We start from the raw sequence: 22,658 nt of genomic DNA on the forward strand, positions 1-22,658 counted from the left end.
CTAATCTTGGAAGTTTGATTAAGTAATATATTAATGGCCGCTTGGTAAAATGCCCTTCACATATCTTATCCCACCGGCATCCCACTAGTAGCGGTAGGGGTTGAGGCTTCCTCCGGTGCGTGCACTTACGGAATGATGAAAGACGGGCGATGTACGCTAAAGATTGGGCCAAGTGTTGGTGGGGAGCTATGATTACGAGCTAGTATATTACCGATTAATTATGCCGCTAACAGGGCAACGCAGATCGAGGTTGACAGTCTATCTTTTGGCCTTAAAATGGCTCTCTACCCGAGTGTCTGATGGTTTTCAGGGTTGCCAAATCACTCCCCCGCTTTCACTCATTTACTAACACATAATGTCGAACTCCTATCAACTCAATAACCTCCCACCGGAGCTCTGGTATACCATAGTATTATTTCTACCTAATCGCGACATAAAAAGTCTCCGCCTTGTCTCGAAACAATTGTGTGACTCAGTGGAGCTCAGACTGCAGAGAGTGTTTTTGTCGGCGAACCCGTTGAACATCAAGGTCTTTCGCGCCATCGCAGATCATGAAAAGTTTCGACATCAGATTTCAGAAATTATTTGGGACGACGCGCGATTTGCCAGAGGCCCCCCTGCTTCAGACGTTATCCACCCCGAAGAAGGATTATACTTGCCAGTCACTGATGCAAGCGATGAAGAGACGGAGGAGGCGTTTAGGCTGAGACGGCATGATGATTCTGAAGCCGAAGGGCCACCGAACTGGGAGGTTTACGAAAGTGACATCGACTACGGGGACCCAGACGACGAGTTTGCAGATCCTGCCCTTCAACTGAGAGCAAGTACAAATTTTAAGGGGCAAAATTGTCCACTTTGGTTCAAAGCTGCATGTGTGAATAACATTGAGAATCTTTTCATGCGACGAGAGAAGCTCAATAGCACCGAGGCCTGGCATCAAAAATTTAAAAATGAGAAGAAGCTGGGCAAGGCCGCACTCTCGATGAGCGAGTCGTGGGAAATCTATCGCGCCTTACTCCGCGAACAGGCCGACGTTCTAGCTGGAAACTATGACAGAGAGGCGTTTCTTTACGGGCTTGAACGGTTTCCGGCGCTGAAAAAGGTCACAGTCACCCCCGCCGCTCATGGCGTCCCGTTTGCCCCGTTATACCATAGTCCTATGATTCGATCATTTCCAGAAGGATTTAACTATCCTATCCCTCGTGGATGGCCAACCTCAACTACCGAACAACCAGAGGATGAGATAGCATTCCCCTGGCAAAGAGTTGATGAAAGGCACAAAGAGAAGTGGCGCGCATTCCGCATTATAACGCGCGCCCTTGCACATCAGAAAAGCAATGTGGTAGAATTGATTCTAGAAGCTCGACAGCTTTACACAGGAATTAACTGCACGATATTTGATGAACCTTGCGAGGAGCACGAAAATCTTCTGACAATTTTGACAAAACCGGGATTTTGTCGCTTAGACCTTTCTTTGATGTTTGGTGGAAGAGGATCAGATGCCGAGAACTGGAAGACATTCCGCGATGGAAGGCTTCGCGAAACACTCAGCGTAATGGAAGATCTGGAGGAATTTAACTTCTACACTTCGGGACTCGATCGCTGTTATGAGTATGGAGACCCTCCGATTGGAATTAACCCCGTGTCGCTTGAGCGGATATTTCCTATCGAAAAGTGGTCTAAGCTTCGTCATTTTGCATTATCGCGTTTCATAGTCAGGCAGACTGATCTCGTCACATTCCTTTCGAAATTACCAGAGACAGTCCAGTCAGTGGAATTGAGCTTTCTTGTATTCATTGACCACGGATCATCTTGGCATTATTTCCTTGAGGAGATGCGCTTAAAGATGCGGGAAAAAACTCTCTGGCCTGGTCGTCGACCTAGTGTTGTTATCGGCAATGAGCGATATTATCTTCTCCTTGGAGGAGCTACCTGGATCGAAAAGGCAGTGGACAAGTTTTTGTACGAGGACGGGGAAAATCCATTCCATGAGCCTCCTCGAGAGAGAGTCAAAAAAGAGGTTGGCAGAGTCAAGGATGCGTTTGATCCTTATTTTTGATATTTCTGTTATGCCAAATTACGCATCATCTGGGCACAGAAGTGAAGGAAATAGTTTCGAGAAGAGAAGAAATATAAAAATACTGCCGTACGACTGTTATTTTAGAGTTGCTGTTCTACTCTAACCTTAGTTTATTAAGTATTGAATCAGCAGGGAGAGACCTAGGAAAAGTTCTTGGTGGGAGACATTGGACTGCTAGGCGAGGAATTTGTCATTGCTGGACTTCTGTGCAGTAATTTCACAATATTTTCGAATGGAAAGAGGCCCATGAATTCTCAACCACTACAAAAGAATTAATCGCGGAGTTACCGTCCTCTTGAGACCCTTGGCTCATTATGATTCCATATCGCAATACAGTGCTCTGAGAGCCTGCATCACATTCTCTCCTACATCTTATCCCCTCAGCAACTACGCTACTTAGTTCGTCCCTTTCATGCAAATACATCATGCTAGATGCCCAAAAATCAACATTAGCTTGAGCTAGGTGTTGAGATGGCCACACAATAGGATATACTAGTCGCTACAGTGCAAGGATAGTTGTAAGAGGCCGATGTAGGGGTCAGGCTAGCACTCGGGGTTGAGCCTGATATCTTCGTGACACTTAGAATAAGCGGCTTGCTGGAAGAGCTATTCTGCGTGTCGTTTTTAGCCATGGATGGATTCTATAGGATAAACTCCTGGTAGGTCATATTGCCCCTGTGGATTTGAACAGCAAAGCTAAAGCTCAGGACAAATCGACCGGGGGTATTTAAAACAAGATCCTTTCCAGTCGCATCCATTGACCATATTTTACACCGAAGCTTCACCGATCGCAAACTTACACTTTGACTGATATATAGGCAAGCTGTTGAATTAAGGCTCAGCCGATCATCCAAACGGCTCAATAAGCCACGCTTTTACATATAGTCAAACAGTGCCAGCTTTGCAAGACGAATATATACTACAGGTACCATAGTACAATAGTCCCGTTGCATCACACATCGCCTTTTCTCCACCGGGCTAGCCTATAATCGTAATATAGCGGTGTGAGGAGCCTCATCTCGGCTGACCGGGTACAGCACTTATATTCAGCACTGTTATTCGTGTATGTCCTCACTAAGGAGGTCGATTTGATTAGTTACAGATTAAACTACCATAACATACCACTGAAGTAATAGCGTTACAATATCAGAGCTAGAATACGGCAGACTGCTGCACACCGGGCCCCCCCTTTACATCTCTATAAATTCTCCCAAGCTGCTCAGGCTATCTATACAAAACACTCTTGTATTACCATCCCTATACCATAGCACCAATCTCCCGCAAGCAACGCCAGCCGCAAACAGATTCAGAGAAAACTAGTCTGCTGGGCCAAAATAGCCTCGATCAGCCCTCACAGAAAAAGCAGAAAATATCTCACACTCAGGCTAGAACAACGGCCGTTAAGGACGACCACGTTGTAGAAAGCCACATTGGTCCATTGAGCCGCACTCGTATCACCCTTCGCCTTCGGCACAGACAGCATCAGCCGTTAGAGGGTACAGAGAGGACCATATTCAGTGTCTCAAAACTTCAATACTCGCGCCTTGGGACGATAGACCAGGACAACGCCTTTAGGATAGAAGCCATCCGCCAGGACTAGCTGCGAAGACTGCGTCCTAGGCCAACGCGTACCGCGTATAGAGTCAAGGCAAACTTAGACTGAATGCAAGAATAGGATCAGAATAGGGATAATTAGGCATGATTTTTGAAACTATATAATGTGTACTTTGTATCGAAGCCACAGGGCATGTCTTCCATATACAAAGTCTCCACAACAGCCTTTTCCCGAACACCCCACCCGGCGGACAAAATCCGGTGTATATAGGTACATATTGCAGTGGTGCATGGCCAGGCCAATCGATAGTAGGCGCTATGGTCTTGGCAGGGGGGCCAGGAAAGAGTTTCTCTGTGTTATTGGCCTAGACGATTTCGAGAATCACACTACTCCGTACTCGTACAGCTGTTCTATTTAACAGGCTCTCGCCTCGCCCCTCCGGCTCCCAATCTAGTTCCCCGGAGCATTTTTGGCCGTCTAATTATTTCTTATGCCTTGAATTCCTCACCCAACACAATTGGCTACTCTATCGCCACCCAAAGCCATGCCAGTCACTCGATCGGCTACGCGTGCCGCAGAACTTGAAAGCGAGAAATCGAATATTGCCAAGCCTACTGCCAAAGAGACACAAGCTACCACCAAGTCAAGCACCTCAGCCACTCTAGGGAAATCAGGCAACAAGGGAAAAACAGCCAAGCACAGGGAACCTAGTTCAGATTCTGAATATGAGGATCAACCTCAGGAACGCAGCTTTCTCGAATGGATATCTCTTAAAGACTTGCCTAGTGGTGGAGATGTTATCCCCAACAGCGATGAAGTTTTCTCTATCTTACAAGAGATGCAAAAACTGAAAGGATGTACGAGTATTCATCGGGGGCGTCCATACGAGCTAAGTGATATTGAATGGTTGATGATAGGTAAGTGATCTATTAAGATAATGAACCTAATATTATACAAACCTTACAATATCTAATCTATCCAATAGAGTGGGATGATGAAAAATACAGGAAAAGGTTTCTTAAATCAAAGCTATTCTTAAAATTTGAGAAAGCTCTTGAACCTCGTTTATACAGCAAAGAAATCATTCGGTCAACCAACAAAAACTTTACTCCGATTATAACTGGTGAAAATCCTGTCGACTGTAAACAAAGACTCTATGAACTCTTAACAGTTTACTTTCCGGCAGATATAGAGAAATGCTCTATCTGTCCAGAACTACCTTACTGGTACCATACAGATGAGGAGTGGGCCTATAAGCCCTATCCCCTGATCGGATTTGAAGGTGGACGGTCTTTTTGGATGGAGGAAAATTCCGAGTATCAAGGAGCGCCTGCTAAACGTTTGGTGTACTTCCTCGAATTTGTCGATAAAGAGGCGGAGCAAAACTATAAAGAGAAGGTGAAGTGGTGGGGCAAACCTGTCATTCGTAATGGCAAGCCAAATCCTAATGTCATGGTGAACTTCTTTCACCAGTTGGAAAAGCTCGGAATGATCGGGTACGATTCATTGCATGTTCTCTTCGTGGAAGTTCTGCACTATGTACCGGAACAGTATGTCCATGTACCGCCATCCCGTTCAAGTTACACAGCGGACAAAGAAGTGTTACGCGAAAGGTACCGAAACTACACAGCGGAAAATCAAGAGATATACGAAAGGTGGGATTATGAATGTCTAATGCAGCTTCCAAGAGACTCAGATCCAGATTTATAGAGGAGAGCTAGTGCTAGGAAACCTTTCAAGGAGAGGACTTGGGAGAGAAAAGGATTGAAAATATGAAGGAATGGAAACTTTCGTACAAAGATGAATGAAATGTCGGGATACAACTTTAAAAAACATCAATCACCTCACATATTCCTCCTGATATGAAGTTATCTATACCTACAAGCCTAAATAGGACTAACTGAAATTCCAAGTCCGATCAATCGCAGCATTCTGCTTAGTATATTGACTGCTTCTCCCCAGTACACTATTTACTAACTAAAACTAACTAATATATCCCGCAAAATTGAACTATACAGCCATCAAAAGAGTCCAATACAGCCCAACATCTCAACGCCAAAAGAATCCCACATCCTCAGACCTCTATACCCCCATACTACTCTGAAAGACCTTCGCAGCAAGCTCACTCAACAACCGACTCCGATCAGAATTCGGCAACTCCAAAAAAACCTCATAAACACTCTTCCCCTTCGCATCACGCACAGCACCGAGTCGATTCCCCGCAACAGCACCCGCCAACGCCCCTGGCAAATTGCCCACAATAAATCCGATCGCACCACCACTAACACCTCCAACGACAGCCCAAAATTTAGACGTTGGCCGAGTCCGTCCATCGTCGCCTCCTTCACCCATTCCTTCCTCGCGCATCATTTCTTCAAATACGGTGCCGAACTGATCGGCTGAGCGTGTTTCGCGCTCGCCGAAACCGAAATTGGACCATGGGAAACCGCCCGGTGGAGGGGGTGGTGTTTCGTCGTTGACTTCTTCGTCGGCGGATTCGTAGGCGCGTGCTGTGTCGTAGTCTCGGCGGCGGGTTGGGTCTGAGAGGGTGTAGTATGCTTCGTTGATTTCTTGGAATTTTTTCGTGCGTTGGTTGCGTTCTGGGGAGTCGGAGGGGACGCGGTCTGGGTGGCTTTTTAGGGATTCCCTGGAGTGTAGATGGGTGGTGGTTAGTTTCCGATTCTGGTTCTGGATCGTATGGCTTGTCGCATGGTCCAGTAGTTACCATGCGACTGGGAGTAGGTAGTAGGTGAATGAAGCAAATAACCGCTCGCAGTTTCGTCGGGAAAAACTAACCTCTTATACGCAGTGCGAATCTGTTGCGGGGACGCATCCTGGGATACGCCGAGGATCTTGTCTGCGGTCAAGTTAGTCGTGGCTCGTCTCGTCGGGCTGACGTGCGAATGGAATGGAAGCAAGCATACAGTAGTCAGGTTGGCCTGAAGAGCAGACATGGTTAGCGCTATATCGTGAGAGAATGATATCTGCAAGGAAGCTGCGGGGACTTACTGGGCATGGTGATTTTGAGAAGAGTGGAGGAAAAGGGTTGAAATCCAGATCTAGTCAGGGCCAGGTATATGTAAATCATCCACCAAGCCAGTGACGTCGACGGGACCCATGCATGTGAAACCAGGCGTTAAGGCATTAAGGCCACAAGGCAGAAAGCTTTCGTATCATTTATGCCTCAGGAATCGGGCGACAAGGCCGTAAGGCACGACAAATGTCAAAATGCAGGTCAGTGAGGCCCCCCCTTTGCGTTTCGTAGGGTCCTGCTGGCCTAAGATCTGATTAGAATTACCTTACTTGGATGCTTACAAGTTACTAATACCAGCGACCATGATTCATGAATGTCCTGGAAGATGGGCACAGTCAAGTTTTCTTCGCTGAACTATGTATTACCTGCAAAGAGAAGTCTTCCTGATCACAACTCGGAATCAGCTACAAACCCAAGCTGGCAGTGCTACAAATTAATTAAAACTAAACTCGACACCGAAACAGTTTAATTTTGCAATTCATCATCGTATTATTATCAGAAGCTATTCTCCATCTCATAATGTACAAGCCAAGCCAACAAGCCATGCCATATGGAGTAATGAAAAGGAGTAAGAATAGTGTATATGAACAAGAACACCAGAAATGATCGAAAGGAAATGGGCAAAATAAACGCAGTAGAGCCAGGTATCAAAAGGTGAAAAATGAAAAGAAGAAGATATCAAAAGAAGTGAAGAAACGAAAAGAAAAAATCATCAAAAAACCTCTCGCGTGAAGATGAAAACCCATCATGACGTTGAAACGAACGCAAAGGCAAAACAAAAAAATCCAAGATCTCGATCGATATATCAAACCACCCCAACCATTATGTCAAGATCAAGTTAAGATCTCATCTCAACTCAAACCCTCTGCCCCCGATAAAAACTCGGATTAGGACCAACCGAGTCCGTAGTCAAGGGCTCCTCAATCGAAGCCGTCGCAGGCGCAGACTCTCCGTCAGAGTCACTCCCATTACCATAACGATACTTTTCACCCTGAGGCAAATGTCTGCGCGTCCGGACAGAAGGCAACAAATCAATCACGAAAGAAAGGACATAACCCGTGAAAACAAACGCAATGACCCATTCCAGAACAGCGCCGATGTTCTTCTTATGCGTGGTTTTCGCATTCATGCACACGCCGAATCCGATTGCCAGACCGACTTCGATGATGATGAAGGCTAGTTTGATTATGAAACTTGCGAGTAGGATGCGGTGTTGCGAGCGGTAGAAGATTCCGATCCAGAGGTATTCGGCGCAGATTAGGATTGCGCTGATGATGTAGCCGACACTGAGAGAGGGAGTGGTGTTAGTCTCTTTTGAAAAGCCCTTCACAATTTATCAACATTGGGGGAAAAACTCACAGGAACAGAGCCAAAAATCCATCATGAAGCTTCGGATGACGAAGGGTGTCGAAAATAGACAGAAGAATTAATCCCGCTGCACCCGCGACCGCGAAAAAGAGCGAGGAAATAGCGCACGCCTTGTCGAATTTGCCCTTATTCGGAGCGAGTTGACCAGCATGACGCAACCAGCGCTCTGAGAGGAAGGCCAGATCCAAGAAGACGACTGTGACGACACTTCCGGCGACGAATAGTGGTTTTAGGCCTTGGGCACCGATGTCGGAGATATATCTAAAAGTCAAGTTTTGTCAGTTTAAATCCTGAGAGTTAAGTCGAGTCGGGAGTCGAGAGTTAAGTGTCAAGTCCCAGGGAGATCACGTACGCAACACTCTGATCCATACTAGCATAGTGCGGTTCACCCTGAACAACCCAAGTGACCAACATGGCAATTAACATCGCTATGGAATAATCAGTTCGTGTTCAGTTCGGGTTTCTTCGTGTCGGAGTCGCATCGCGATCGCGACAAAGCGTTAAGATGAAAGGAGGGAGTTCACTTACCAACCCACATGCACGCCGATATCAACGGAAACACCCAAAATGAAACGATCCACATCTTTGCGGGTGTGGTATATGTTCTGCCTAAAAGGTCTTTTTTTTGCAGCGCGTCGCGAGGACGAGACGATATTTTTATGACCTTAAAAAGAAATAGGACCGGGGCTTAATAATAATAAAGGTAGATCCACGGAGTCGGCAGTCTCGGCAGTCTCGGCGTGGCGGCTGTGCAGTGCAAACTATTGCGTTGATTAGTACACGTACGGACTTAACGGAGTCAATCTTTCCAGACTTCCGAACGATCGGATGCGATCAATAGATGGGATAGATGGGGGCGGATTACACAGCCGGTGACCGTGAAAAAGGGCAGGGCAGGGCAAGGCAGGGCAAGGCAGGGCGAGCGCAATAACGTACCTAAACCGAATCGAGGGGAAATGTTTATACAACTGTTGACAAAAATGTGTCTAATACAGTATAGCAAGCATTCCAAGATCGACCGTAACGGGATGGAAGGCCAGTGGCGGAACGGGCGCAAACTTTTTCTTTTTCCAGTAAAATAAGATTTGGGCGCGATGTGGTTTGTTGTGGCGTGGCGCTTGAGGAATCCGGGACTGGCGCAGATCAATCTTTGGTTTTGGTGGTCAGGTACGCGGAAGGCGTCGGAATGGAGACTTGGGTGGATGGGGGTGAAAAGGTCTTCGAGTCGAGGAGGGGAGGAGTTTTGGGAATTTCTCGAGGGGATTGCGAGGGGGGCAGAGACTGGGAATAAGTCTGCAAGGAGAGGGTGGAAGTTGGACCTGGGAAATGGGAGTATAAAAAGGATAAAAGGAAAGGAGGAAGGAAACCCGGGGCGACGTCATTCTCTGCCAAGGCATGATTTTGACTAGTGAGAATAGTGCTGGGAACAAGGACTGGGAATAGCGTAATGGCCCCACTGTGATTACACTGATTTGTGAGGAAATGCTGCTGTCTATTGCGCTGCCATCATGAGGGGCCATTTACTATCTATAGTATCCAGTATTCGTATGTATACTGTGGCTGGGGTTGGGGCCTGCTGATCGAATGCTGATGCTTATTCAGAGATTATCATATGTATGCTGGATCTGATCTGATCTATTCACGGGAATGGGAAAGTCTACCGAACGCCGTTTCGTAGCATGTTGCTGCTAGCCAGAACGAAATGAAATGAAAAAAAAGAAGCAAAGAAAAAAAAGAGCCCATCAAATCCAAAGAACACATTAGACGGACACCTTTAAGAGAGACACACAAACTTTTCCTTTTCCTTTTCCTTTTGTTGCCACCATCACATCATCACCACCATCACCGACTTCTCCGCGATGAGGGCCGACTACTCTGTCCAGCCCGACTGCTGCCTCCAGAAACTTTGCGTCGCTGGAAACCGGCCGGGCTAGGGCGTCCCGCAACTTTCACCACTTGAACTTCATCATCATCCTCCTCTTCCTCACTGCTACTGCTTTCCGTCTCTTCCTCCTCATCACTAGAGATCTCCGATTCCGAATCCGGATCATGCCGACCGCCCCGTGGGTGCGGTGCACCCATAGATTGTCTGGCATTATCCGGAGACTGTCGATACTGAGCTTGGATCGGCGACATCCCCGCTGGGTAGCTCATCCGACTCTGTGGCCCAACTCGAAGATCGCTAGGTAGCTGCGGTTGGTACGGCGGCGGTTCCGATGAGTAGGGATTCATCTGCGTGGGGTGATAAGATGGCGGCGCCCACGAGGGATCATCAGGAAGAGGCCGTGAGTAGGCAGGCTGCTGCGGCGGGAGTGGGGGCGGCGGTTGCTGCTGATGCGGCTGCTGATGCACCGGCATCGACAGCGGACGACCATTCGGAGGAAATCGTTCCGTATAAGGGGGATACGTCGGCCGAAGAGGTGAATTCGATTGTTGCGGGCGCAAGGACTGGGTGGTTGGTGTTCGGGGACGATGAGCAGAAGACGAGCTCGATGGTCGACCAGGAGCTGCACCGAATCCTTGACCCCACCCCGGTTCGATCGGCGTATATGGATAAGGTGCCATTGTCTGCTCGGATCCCCTGGGCTTCTTACTTTTGCGCTTCGACGGCGGCTTGATCGTCATTGAAGCACCGGCTTGTCTGACACGCCGAGCACCGCTCGGGTCCTCTGTTTGTTGACGCTTGCGCTCCAGGGCATCAAGCTCGGGCTGGGATAAACGAACATTCTTCTTGCCCAGCATTTGCGCGCGACGAATCCGCTCCAATGCTGTTTCCACCAGTTGATCCTCCTTATCCCGCATGGCAAGCTGAACTGCATATGCCACCGTGCTGTCCCCATGGCCGTATAAATCGTAATCACCCCCATCCACCGATGCGGTCTCGTTCTCCTCGATCAAGTCGTAGTTGTTGATGGTTCGCCTGCGAGGGCCTCGTCCTCCGTACTCTATTTGTCGCATGTATCCACGGTCATCGCGCATGGGCTGCCGTCCGTAGTGATCCTCCACATAATGATCCTCCTCTTCGCTTTCGATTTCCTCCACCCGTGTATCCTCCCCCCAAAAGGTTCCTCCTCCTCCTCCTCTATTGTGTCTCCCTGGTCGTGCCGCCGGTGGTCTTCCCCATCGGGGCATGTTATTAGGAGCTCGCGGCCGACCACCTAGACCGCCTCCTCGGAAAAAGCATTCTCGATTGGTTTATCCATAAAAGCGGCGTGGCCGAAGACGGTCACGCCAGTGGCGCCGATCAGCCAGAGGACTGTGGCGATGGGAGAGGCCCAGAGACCCAGAGGGACACCAATGCACAACAGCGCGGTGTAGAGTTGCGAGGTGTTGAAGCGACGGAAACCGACATCCAGATCGCGACCGTCGAGCTTGCCAATCCCGTACAGACTGGCAGTCACGAAGATGATGACAAACAGAAGGAGCGGGTTGGTCAGCAAGCTGTAGATGCTGAGCATGACGAAGACGACGGCATAGTTGCTGGAGAAGTAGGACAGGTTGTAGTTGACACGACTCTGGACCTCACCGAAGTTGGCGGGCTTGGAGACGCGCTTGATGTCGAGGAATTCGGAGACGGGGCGCAGGTTGGCAAATCGCGTGCTCAGGGATTGGGCGCGGATGTTGTTGAAACGATCGCCGAAGCGCGAGGTGATCGCGTCAATGGGAATGGAGATGGCCATGGCGATTGGTGATGTAGGTGGGGTAGAAGGGGGGATTGAGTGAGAGTGGGAGTGGGTGAGGAAGTAAGAAAGTAGGGGGAGAAAAGGGTAGAAGTGAAGGTGGAAGTGGAAGGTGGCTAATCACAAAGGGAGTCACTTTTTTTTGGGCCTTCCCCCTTTCGACTAGTCAACAGTCAACAGCCTCCAGGCACGGCCGTTTCCACCAGGCCCCCCAGAATAACACAGTCTTAGGCTAAGACAATTGATGCCAGATGGCCTTCTGAAAGGAGTTACAGTCAAAAGCAGCTAAGAATAGAAATAAAACATGTTTTCGTTTGCGGCCACCTCACCGGAATGGAGTGGCCATAGTAGTATCAGTGGTGATGAAGGGTACACAAGGAGTGATGGTGAGAAGTGTACAGGAATAAGTCAAGTTATAACATTTCACAGATCGATCTGATCTTCCAGAATGATCTGCTCTTAAATAGACGAGTCCAGCCATGGAGTCTCCCCCCTCACTTGGCCACGTCGAGATGCGTTGGTGGAGAGCGACCCGACCGCTTTTTGTCCGCCGAGTGTTCTCCGTATTGGCAAACAAGTCTTCCCCCATTCGTTCCCCGTGCTTTCATGGTTGACCGCTCCATCATTCCACCACCATGAAGCCCATTCTTTCCTTTTTGCTTCTGGTCTTTGTAGCCGTGGCCGCTGCTTGGTCTAAAGATGGTTCGTCTTAACAGCACTGGTAACAGCACTGGTAACAGCACTGCTGTTACCTGTTTACTGTGTCCATATTCACCCCCTGTTGACCACCATACTGACTGATTCCACAGACTACGAGATCTTCTCCCTTAGAGACGACGTCGCAACCTCCGAAGGTGCCAATGTGACCTTCTACGGTATGTCCATTGCCATTGCATTTGCAATGCCTCCTTTCCCCAATGCCTCTCTAACACCACTCCAATACAGACTTCCTCGAAATCCCCCCCAACGCAAACCAAGACACAATAATCAAAGCCCACCGCAAAAAATCCCGAACCCTACATCCAGACAAGGTGAAGCGCACCTTCATCGCAAACTACTCAAAAGACAAATCCAAGTCCACAAAGGGCTCCCAACCCGGCGTCCACGTGAACAAAGGCCCCAGCAAGCGCGAAATCGAAGCCGCCGTAAAAGAGGCAAACATCCGCTCCGCCCGCCTGAATCTCGTCGCCAATGTCCTCAAGGGCCCCGGTCGCGATCGCTACGATCATTTCCTAACCCATGGTTTCCCACTCTGGAAGGGAACGGGATACTACTACAACCGTTTTCGCCCGGGTCTGGGATCTGTGTTGGTGGGATTATTCCTTGTTTTCGGTGGCGCTGCGCATTATGGGGCCCTGATTCTGGGATGGAAGAGACAGCGCGAATTTGTTGATCGTTATATTCGTCAAGCGCGACGGGCTGCTTGGGGTGATGAACTTGGCGTTCGTGGGTTAGGTGGTCTTGACTCGATTGGCGGTGCTACTGCTCCCGCGCCTACTTCTGCCCCTGAATCTGGCTCCGAGCAGCAGCAGGGCGCTGTAGCTATGAATCGTCGCCAGAAGCGCATGATGGATAAGGAGAATCGTACCAAGGAGAAGAAAGCTCCCCGGGCCCGTCCTGCGCCTGCTTCTGCTTCAGCGTCGGGAACTTCGACCCCCACGGAAGGTGGTCCTGCTACGTCTACGGGTGAGCGGAAGCGCGTCGTTGCGGAGAACGGAAAGGTTCTCATTGTTGACTCTATTGGGAATGTTTTCCTGGAAGAGGAGAATGAGGAGGGTGAGCGGAAGGAATTCTTGCTTGATATTGATGAGATTCATCGGCCTGCTATTACGGAGACGATGGTCTTTAAGTTGCCTGTTTGGTGCTTTAATAAGACTGTTGGTCGTGTTTTGGGTTCGGCTGATTCCACTGTGGAAGAAGAGGAGGAGGAGGAGGTTGATGAAGATGCTGAGGTTTCCGCTGAGACTTCTGCTACGTCGAGGACTCGGTCCAGGAGACGTGGGAAGCGCTCGCAGCGGTCATAGGTTGTTTGTTTTGCTTATTGGCTGACTTTGCTTGCATCTTGCATCTTGCATCTTGCTTTTTGCTTCTCGGAACCGGAATTTCTGCATGAATTGTTCGGTTTTTTATCTGTATTAGATTATTATTTTTTCTCTTTAAAAAGAAAAGTCGATAGAATTGAATCGCTGTGATATGATGTACTCAATCTACCCTAACCTGCCCAGCCACGCTACTACGAGCATATCAACACGCCATTTCTCCTAATAATATTTGTTTACGCCGGACTCGGAGCCATTGACTATCTGTAACAACTACCAGCCACATCCCCTAAACCAGCGGGTCCAGCTACCAGTAAAAGACGAACACAACAGCACTCTACTCCATACTCCGTACTAATATAGTAGGTCCGACGTAGGGGGGTTCCAAATGGGGCACATATCCACCAGGTTGGGTACCAACACATCGACACTTCACCGACTCGGCTTGGTTCAACTACTTAAGAGCGAAGCCTAACCCCGCGAGTTCTCTCTCGTTGCGTACTTTTTCTCTACTCTGTCTCAGTTCGAGGTTCTTTTTGTCGAAAGCAATGGCACTTGTGCTGCGTGAAAATGGTGGCTTTTCTGATTGGGATTGCTGTGCAGTGATCTAATCTAAATCCGAACGGTGCCTCCCAGTGCCAAGGTACATGAACAGAAACAGGAACAGGAACAGGATAGAGCAGGGTTGGAGAATCAATGGGGATGGAAGGGACGAAAAAAAGGGTAAAGCAGAAAAAGACGAGACAAGGGCAGGACAAATGACAGAACAAGACGGGAGAAAGAGAGAGAAGATGGGGAAAAAACAAACAAAACATGAGTTCGGAGTTCGGACGGTAGGTTCATCAGTCGTTATGAGTGGGTGTTTCGTTCGTCTCCAATGGTTTAGAAAACCGTTCGAGCGATTGGGGGGAGGAGAAGAAGGTGGAGGGCGAGGTAAGAGCTGGGACCGCCCGTGACAGACAGGAGGGAACTCAAACCATGGCAGGAGTATCGTATAGTATATCGACAGATCCTCACCACCACCTCCTTATGCGAACATCTTCGCAATATTCATAAGACTAGTCAAATTCTCCGACATCCCACCACCACCCATACCACCCATACCCCCCATTCCACCTCTAGCACCACTAGCACCCGCACCACCAAGAGCACTCATAACCCCATGAGGCAACCTCAACCCAATCATAGCCAACAACTTAGGCAAAACACCACTCGTCAACAGGGGAACAATAACAAGCATAAGAACCTTGAAAGGATTCTTCTTCGCAAAGCGAATAATATCACGGAACAACCGCTTCACATCACGGATCATTCGCTGGACAAAGCCCTCTCGCGGTCTGGCCCGTCGGGATGAGGAACTGAATGCCGAGAAGACGGAGTGGGTGGGACTTGAGCGCCCGCTTGAGCGGCCGCTGGTTGTGCGGCCGAGGTTGAAGAAGGAGGGTGCTGAGTTGCGGGTGTGGTGGGTTGATGTATAACCTGATTTGCTGCGGGTTGGTGAACCGGCTCGGCGGCGGACGTAGTAGCCATCGCCTTTTGAGGTGTGGTTGTGGGAGTTGGAGTGGGAGTGGTGGGAGGAGGAGGAGCGTCCGTCGAACCAGCCCATTGTTGTGATGAGGGTTGGATTGGATTGGATTGGATTGGTCTTGTGTTCTGTTCTGGTCTGTTCTAGTGGTCTGGACTAGATTGGACTTGACTTGTGTGGTGCGCAGGAAGAGCGGTGGGGAAAGCTGATCGCTGGTATGAGCTGAGCTCTGGAGCTGTGTAGTGTAGTGTAGATTGGAAATTGAAGATTGGAGATTGGATTGGATTAGATTGACCGGAATGAGAACAGATGAGATGTTCTTATTGACGTCTTCAGTTCTCAGAGATTTCCGAATCGCCCCTGTGTGGCAATGGGCGAAAAGAGACAGATGCAGGTCAGCCGCTCGGAGGTGCAGATGGCATGCGCAATGTGTGGTCTAGGCCGTGGTGTACGTGCTGTTTACTCCACCGATTTGCTTTGCAGAGCGGGGATGGGAAGTTGGGAGAATGCAGCTGCAAGAATGACAGGCAATCTGGAGGGGGGAGGCAGATGGAACAAGCTTGCGGCGAAACTACGGAGTACGAAACAGAGTGACTGGGGCGGACGGGGATAATGTTGGTGGCTGGGGGAATTGGTTTGTGCCCCCCTGCAATTATGAGACGCGGGACGAGGATTGTCTCAGGGGTGGGTTCGACACCTCATTACTGAGGCAGAAGAGGCCTCCACGATTTGCCATCTATGTGAAGCTGTTCGCGAATAGTATTTATAGTATTTAAAATATTCTAAAGAAGATGATAGCTTGTCAAATCAACTTAGATAGTACTTGAATACTATGCATCTGATTCGTTTATTTGCACTCCTCGTTTCGGTAGTCCACCGGCGTAAAACACTAGATATGCTTTATCAACTCGGAATAAAACAGTTGTCCAAATATTGCCATGGTAAATATCATTTAAATTTGCTAAATCCCCAAACTTCTGTCAAATATTGTGGTTTTGTTATTTTGAATTCTCTCCCAGCAGTGATCGGACTGTGGGTATAGCGTCGGAAAGAACTGGCGGCTTCAAGAACTGTTGCCGCAGTGTCGTCTGCATTTGGAATATGTATCCATGAATCACACCATCAGTGATTGTCAAGGGGTGATTGGTGCTTTTCGTGCTCAATCTATGCATTCTCCAAGTTTGCCGAGGGTTTTTCGGACGCCTCTCGAGTCGATCGTATTCCGCTCCCGTCTTAGTACATTTGATATTGGTGCTTCGCAATTCATGACTTTCGTAACAATCATGGTCGTGCTCGAGTTCTCCCGAAGAAGATGAGCCGTGTGTATGTCCTTCAACACCGAAATCATGAAACTAGTCACAATATTGTGGATCTCTTTGGGGTTCCAGTTGGTCGGTGCAATGGGCGAGTAGGGCGTGTTTGCTGGCTTCTCGGATCGGTACGCGAACGGCGCTGCGTGCTGCTAGTTGACAGTCAGGCGTTAATGACTGGTGACGCCATGATGGATGGTAGGCGATAAATGGCACAGGGAGGAAGAGATACAAAGGAGGTGGTGCGAAGCCTTGGGCCTGTCCATAGACAGGGCAGTATCGAAATGGTATTCGTCATAATAATCCGTGTTCGTTTGTTCTTTACGCTTGTGTTCTTGGGTGTAGTTCCAGGTCTTGTATGTGGCCAGAGCAGCCCCAATCGCTAAGCAGAATCTTGCAGAGATGAGTCAAGTCTTGAGTCGGGCTTTTTTCTTTTCTGGGTCTGGTGCTATGGTTAGTATGTGATCATCGAAAATGTATTTAGGAGGGGGTCTCCTATACATATACAGCCACGAAATGACCAGCGAATTGCGGCCCGGTCTTCAGCAGAAAGGCCAGAGAAGCGCTTTTCGGAGCTGTGACAAGCAAGCCGTTGACCGATAGACCGATATTGACAGACTCAGCAACAAGCGTCTCCAGACCCGTAGGAATAGGTTCATCTCAATGATCAGGGCGTGCGTCACATCAAACTTCCATCAAACTTCAAGGAATGGAGGGTGTGGATTTTTCTGACACTTGAGGAGAAGGACAGAAGACGGAAAACTGCCACAGCCAAATTTAGGGGGTCGCTCCTTCTGCCTGTTTCAGTATCTTCCTGGTAGAGTCGGGAACACCACCACATTCACTGCTAGCCCAAGTGTAGACTTACAATGAGGCTATGCTTTGTAAATACTTGAATAATTCATAAAGGTATTGCTCGATGGTAGTATACATCAGCTATTTTTAGTTCTTCGAATTCACTATCCTTGTTGTGGATCGGGTATACTTCCAAACATAACACAGGTCAGTGGGCACCGAGAGTTCATCAGTCTCATTTTAAAAGGGTGTGCATGCCGGAGCCTTTGGTCCAGCACGCAAAGGGCGGAGCTGAACTTAGCAAAGCAATGCCAAAGCCAAAGCCTGAACGTTACCCATCGCCCTAGTATGACGCCACTAGACACCTACTCAAAAGGTTTCTCCTTTTTCAATCAGTCTCTTTCAGCCTCCTTCCCTCATCCCTAAGCACCCGGTTTGATTCAAGTTTTACGAGGTTGACTCCAAAACTTCCATCTCAATCACTTTTCTACTCAACATTTTTCGCCAGGCCTTTCCAATGGCCTCGAAATATTCATCCTATTCCCCCCCCCTCCCCCCCACCGTCAGCCCAACACACAGAGAATTCCGATAATTCCAATCTCTCCATTCGAGAGCGGCTTTTAGACAAAAATTGCTACCTTCGTAACGAATATAACATTGGGTAAGTAAGAATCACGTCATGCATATGACGATCTGAATCTAATACTATCATATTAATCATGGGATACTTACTCGCTTTTCGCACCATCCAGGTACATTGCTACATACAGTGGATTTTTCTTTTTCGTCGAGTATATTTTCTTTCATCGGTTTATAGGCTGTGTTCCGCGATGTAGTTCAACACTGTGTGATAACACAATCTGGTTCAAAAGTCTTCACCTACTCTGAATTTTGAACACTAAAATCTTCAATAAACAACTAAACCTTTAAGATATCCTTATTATAAAATAATACTGATTAAATAAATTATAATAAATAAATTAAACTATTTTTTAGATTTATATATGTTGTATATGTAGTCCTTCAGCAATAATATTAAAATTCTGTATCCCAAGAATATCTTTAGAAATTTAAATGATGACTAATTTTTCAAAATTTATTATCTTTTATAAAATTACTTAAGCTTTATTTTTTTTATATAAAAAGTTTTTATATATCTATTTTATTAGGAGAGCTGTATTTTTTGAAAGTAGAAAGTTAGTTTTTTGGGTAGATTTGACCCAACTTTTTGTATGGCCCCACATAGTTAAGCGCGATTTATGGGAAATTTGAAAACTTTTAAAAAGTACAGCTCTCTTAATAAAATAGATATAGAGAAACTTCTATACAAAAAATGAAGCTTAAGTAGTTTTATAAAAGATAATAAATTTTGAAAAATTAGTCATCATATAAATTTCGGTATATTTCTGGTGTCTAAACTATCAAGTTTTCCCCGGAAACCAAAGTGGGTAAATATTTTTGAACCGGACTGTACTTTCATGTATTGGTGACGTGTGGAATCACTATATGATTCGTTATATCAAAAGTTCGATGAGAGATCTGCAGGATATTCTGATAGGAACGAGATCGTTGATAGAATCTAGACGTTAGCGAAGGGGACACACTGGACCTACTCTTGCTAGAATCATTACTGGAATGGGACTTGGAGGAATTTCGCTGTTTTTTTGCTTCCTATTTCTTCTCATGCATTGATATATTTTACAGAACTCCTATTGTAGAGATCTGTAAGCAAACTTTATATAAGTGCAATAGATGTGACAGAATGTATTCCATCGTTTGAAAACCCTCATATGTACCTGTCGCAGCTTAGCTGTCTGAATCTGCGATTGCTTCAGCGAATTATGTTTGGTCCAGCTACCTTGGCTTGCGTTGATTGGCAGCAAGGGAGGTCGATCTCCCCGAGGCGGCTGTGCCCCATACTGCGCCTCAACCAAACGAATTACGGAACTAACAACTTTCGACGCACATTCTTTGCTATAACTAAGACTTGAGAGCCCTCGACTGGTTAGGTATTCGCTTCGAGAACCACGACTCACTTCCACCTTCTATTTTCCTTCACCTCTGATTTATCCTGATCGGCTTTGCAAATCTAAAACAGTCTGCATTGCACCTCCGTGGCCACCAAATTTTGGCTTTGTCCTTTGCCCAAGTTTCAATTTGGAAATCCATAGATCCCGTGATCCCGTATCACTTCCCGTGAGCGACAAGTCGAGCAACATCGCGCATCCAGTGGGGCTGTGTAGTGAGGAACCTCACTCCGACCGGGCTCTACACGAAAGGGGGTGGATCCACAAGTATCGTATACTGTTACCTGTACGTCTACCAAGGGGTCTGGTCTTGCTGCTGCATCTTGCGATCTTAGTGGCGTGTCTGGGTGGTTGCCTGTTGGTGGCCTCCGCATCTAACGACTCTGGCGACCATTTCTACCAAGGCAATCCTCAATCCACCTGCCAGGCACAAGGTAAAACATATTGCCACGCATTAATATCTATACCACGCCATGTCTTTTGGTATCTCAATAGGAGATATTGTTCTCTGCGCCCAAGTAGCCCACCGTTTGTTTTCATCTATCACTAGAGGGCGCAGACAGGCACCGCAGGATCTTAAAGAACTACAAGTTGCACTCTTTGGGCTTTACTGTGCTCTGGGAATTTTGAAAAGGGAATATGAGACAGTTCTCGCAAGCATGCCTCCTGAGCACAGCGCCGCTTTGGCGTACATGATTCAATCATGCCAAGACACACTTCACGAACTCGATAATGCCACGGCCCAATATCGTGAAGCCACCGACGATCGAAATGCAGCAATTGGACCTATCAGAACACAACTCAGGATACAGTGGAAACGAATCATGTGGAGTTTCCGTGGAGACACTCTTACAAAATACCGACAAAAGCTCCAAACGCATACTGATTCGATCAATCTACTTCTGAATACCTTTCTATGGTTAGTCTCGGGTACCACTCTGCGTCTCTGGGCAAATCTAACGAGGCTTTATTTTACAGGTCTGCTACCGGTCGCATTGAGCAAGGAAGCCGATCTCATGAGCAGAGGTTAAATGAGCTTCTGCAACAAGCATCTCGGTTCAACGATGAATTTCAACAATCAATGCGGACTCTTCAGGCGACAATGCAGTCTACACAGCGGCACCATGCCCTCGGCTCGAGAGTTTCTATGTGTTTAACTGGTTGAAAATCGGAAACGGTCATGGCGTTGACGGGGGTTTATGTATGAACGAACATTTGAATCTACATAAGCGTGGCACCTGGGCATGTATTGTGAGCCCCATCGGACAATGGTGTGTTGGAAATATGTCATTACTGGATTGGCGTTGGCGGGAACCAAGTTTTGACAAGCATTTGGATCAACATAAGCGTGGGATATATTTTGAGTTCCATCGGAGAACTTGAATGGGACACGGCGTTGGGACTCCGGGGATTTTATATTTAAATTGGCATTTTTTTTTCTTCGGATATAACTTCATGGATCGGAGTATATAAACATTCTAAAAAGTCTGGAACGCATATTATTAAAGTGGTTTTCCCCACTCTTCTAAGTTCACTTTGCCCTAATTACCACCGGAACCAGAGAGTATAAGAGCAAAATGCAGATTTAGGTGGTGGATAATTTCTTGATCTTAGACGAGGGTCTTTTTGGCTGTGTCTTGATAAAACCATTCGATCATTTTCTCATACTCGACTCTGTTTACTTGTCAGCAAACTTGTGATTTGTTGCCCCGCAATCACCCCCAAACCCAACCCCCGCCTTGGGCATTTGGCGATGATTTTATCAAAAAAATTCGTTAACTCGCCGTATCCCAGTTGACAGCCAGTCGACATTTACTACTATAGGATCGCAAGTCTCTCCGAATTCACCAGAATTTACAAGAAATCTTGAGCCGATAATAGAGGCAGTGTTTGGCGCTGTGATCACCTGGTCGTTGGCTGGCGCCTTTCTTGCATTGGGTCTTCAGCCTAGCCCATCACTGCACCTTAACATGCACCATTCACCTGGGCACTAGGCACGATGTCAACATATTTTGGCAACGAAAATGCGGGATTACAGATCGCGGTCAATCACGGGCCGGTCTACTTTTCCTCTGGTATGTGTCGTGAATCCTTCTCCAAGCCAGTTATAGTTGGCTAATATAATCCAGACCAACCGAAGACCCCACAGGAGATAGACAATGGTTCGTATCGCCATGCATCGCCTGAATTGTTACTAAGCATGACTGCAGAACTGCTTAGATCGCTGGTTTTCTCGCAGATGCTAGACCGAAGAGACAATATTGAGCCTCGGCATATCAATACCTGCGAATGGATTTTGGAATTGGATGAGTACAAGTCCTGGAGGAGTCAGCCCCGCGGTCTATTATGGATCAAACGCAACCCGGGTACAGGTAAATCGACCATGATGGCTTTCCTGTATGAGCAACTTGAACAGGAGCGTGACCAGGGTATTCGACTTGACTTTTTCTTTACCGCACGGGGTACAGAGATGCAGTATACACCGCTGGGAATGTTTAGATCCTTGCTGAGCCAGATTTTCAACGGCGATTTCACCAGTCGCCCTAAATTGCGTAAGCTGTATGAGCAAAGATGTAGGGAGTTTGGAGGGCAGAAGTGGGAATGGCCACGAGTAGTGCTGGAAAAGCTACTAGCAAATGTCATCCTAGAATCTACGAGTCGGTGGTATGTGACTATTTCCGTCGATGCGTTGGATGAGGCTGGCGCTGAGTCTGCTCAACAAATAGCGGTATATTTCAATCGACTTATCGATCGTGCGGGCAAAGCAGCCATTTATGTATGCATTTCGTGTCGATACTATCCCATCGTGAAAAGTGCCCGAACTGTTGAGGTGCATATGGAAGACCACAACCATGATGATATTGCCGCATATATTAAGGGTACTCTTATGGACACAGATGTTAGAGATAGTCCCAGTGAAGATTCAGAGATGCAGAAGCTATTAGTGAAATAATTGATCCAGCAAGCCAATGGTTCGTTTTAGTGGGCTTATCTTATCATACCTCTCGCCCAGCGGAAGATTCTCGAAGGCGAAGCGATTAACGATGTTTATCGCTGGTTAAAAGAGGTTCTAAATGACTTAGAAGAAACTTATATATATATAATCTGCAATGTGATAGAGGCGAGCAATCGGAAGTAATCGCTTCTATTGTTTCTGTGGGTCTGGCTGGCCGAGGAACCACTATCGGTCACTGAAATGTAGTATGCCCTAGCTGTTGGCAATACACAAGTGATGACTCTGAGTA

The 22,658-nt window shown here is 47.4% G+C and overlaps 10 protein-coding genes across 10 annotated transcripts; 5 read left to right on the plus strand and 5 right to left on the minus strand.

Moving 5' to 3' along the window:
• Positions 1 to 355: 355 nt before the first annotated feature.
• N7509_002198 (F-box protein) lies at positions 356 to 2,059 on the plus strand (the record flags this gene model as incomplete). The annotated part of the gene is made up of 1 exon (XM_056626835.1): positions 356 to 2,059. One exon carries the CDS (start codon positions 356 to 358, stop codon positions 2,057 to 2,059), a length of 1,704 nt encoding a protein of 567 aa, XP_056492630.1.
• A 2,120-nt stretch (positions 2,060 to 4,179) lies between these two features.
• On the plus strand, positions 4,180 to 5,345 carry N7509_002199 (uncharacterized protein; the record flags this gene model as incomplete). The annotated part of the gene is made up of 2 exons (XM_056626836.1): positions 4,180 to 4,492; positions 4,822 to 5,345. 2 exons carry the CDS (start codon positions 4,180 to 4,182, stop codon positions 5,343 to 5,345), a joined length of 837 nt encoding a protein of 278 aa, XP_056492631.1.
• A 372-nt stretch (positions 5,346 to 5,717) lies between these two features.
• Positions 5,718 to 6,651, minus strand: N7509_002200 (putative DnaJ chaperone (Caj1); the record flags this gene model as incomplete). The annotated part of the gene is made up of 4 exons (XM_056626837.1): positions 5,718 to 6,336; positions 6,432 to 6,492; positions 6,560 to 6,574; positions 6,645 to 6,651. The coding sequence occupies 4 exons, from the start codon at positions 6,649 to 6,651 to the stop codon at positions 5,718 to 5,720; spliced, it is 702 nt and encodes a 233-aa protein (XP_056492632.1).
• Positions 6,652 to 7,525: 874 nt separating this feature from the next.
• N7509_002201 (Frag1/DRAM/Sfk1 family protein) lies at positions 7,526 to 8,620 on the minus strand (the record flags this gene model as incomplete). Its single annotated transcript, XM_056626838.1, has 4 exons — positions 7,526 to 7,955; positions 8,029 to 8,298; positions 8,390 to 8,465; positions 8,566 to 8,620. The coding sequence occupies 4 exons, from the start codon at positions 8,618 to 8,620 to the stop codon at positions 7,526 to 7,528; spliced, it is 831 nt and encodes a 276-aa protein (XP_056492633.1).
• Positions 8,621 to 9,879: 1,259 nt separating this feature from the next.
• N7509_002202 (uncharacterized protein) lies at positions 9,880 to 11,169 on the minus strand (the record flags this gene model as incomplete). Its single annotated transcript, XM_056626839.1, has 1 exon — positions 9,880 to 11,169. The coding sequence occupies one exon, from the start codon at positions 11,167 to 11,169 to the stop codon at positions 9,880 to 9,882; it is 1,290 nt and encodes a 429-aa protein (XP_056492634.1).
• Positions 11,170 to 11,195: 26 nt separating this feature from the next.
• On the minus strand, positions 11,196 to 11,717 carry N7509_002203 (putative COPII vesicles protein Yip3; the record flags this gene model as incomplete). Its single annotated transcript, XM_056626840.1, has 1 exon — positions 11,196 to 11,717. The coding sequence occupies one exon, from the start codon at positions 11,715 to 11,717 to the stop codon at positions 11,196 to 11,198; it is 522 nt and encodes a 173-aa protein (XP_056492635.1).
• A 635-nt stretch (positions 11,718 to 12,352) lies between these two features.
• On the plus strand, positions 12,353 to 13,741 carry N7509_002204 (uncharacterized protein; the record flags this gene model as incomplete). The annotated part of the gene is made up of 3 exons (XM_056626841.1): positions 12,353 to 12,419; positions 12,527 to 12,592; positions 12,663 to 13,741. 3 exons carry the CDS (start codon positions 12,353 to 12,355, stop codon positions 13,739 to 13,741), a joined length of 1,212 nt encoding a protein of 403 aa, XP_056492636.1.
• Positions 13,742 to 14,783: 1,042 nt separating this feature from the next.
• On the minus strand, positions 14,784 to 15,362 carry N7509_002205 (uncharacterized protein; the record flags this gene model as incomplete). Its single annotated transcript, XM_056626842.1, has 1 exon — positions 14,784 to 15,362. One exon carries the CDS (start codon positions 15,360 to 15,362, stop codon positions 14,784 to 14,786), a length of 579 nt encoding a protein of 192 aa, XP_056492637.1.
• A 4,524-nt stretch (positions 15,363 to 19,886) lies between these two features.
• N7509_002206 (uncharacterized protein) lies at positions 19,887 to 20,444 on the plus strand (the record flags this gene model as incomplete). The annotated part of the gene is made up of 1 exon (XM_056626843.1): positions 19,887 to 20,444. One exon carries the CDS (start codon positions 19,887 to 19,889, stop codon positions 20,442 to 20,444), a length of 558 nt encoding a protein of 185 aa, XP_056492638.1.
• A 968-nt stretch (positions 20,445 to 21,412) lies between these two features.
• On the plus strand, positions 21,413 to 22,366 carry N7509_002207 (uncharacterized protein; the record flags this gene model as incomplete). Its single annotated transcript, XM_056626844.1, has 2 exons — positions 21,413 to 21,488; positions 21,543 to 22,366. The coding sequence occupies 2 exons, from the start codon at positions 21,413 to 21,415 to the stop codon at positions 22,364 to 22,366; spliced, it is 900 nt and encodes a 299-aa protein (XP_056492639.1).
• Between the last annotated feature and the right edge of the window lie 292 nt (positions 22,367 to 22,658).

The sequence above is a fragment of the Penicillium cosmopolitanum genome, assembly GCF_028827165.1.
Source record: "Penicillium cosmopolitanum strain IBT 29677 chromosome Unknown utg000004l:1.0-4361866.0:1.0-4365735.0, whole genome shotgun sequence".
Lineage (NCBI taxonomy): Eukaryota > Fungi > Ascomycota > Eurotiomycetes > Eurotiales > Aspergillaceae > Penicillium > Penicillium cosmopolitanum.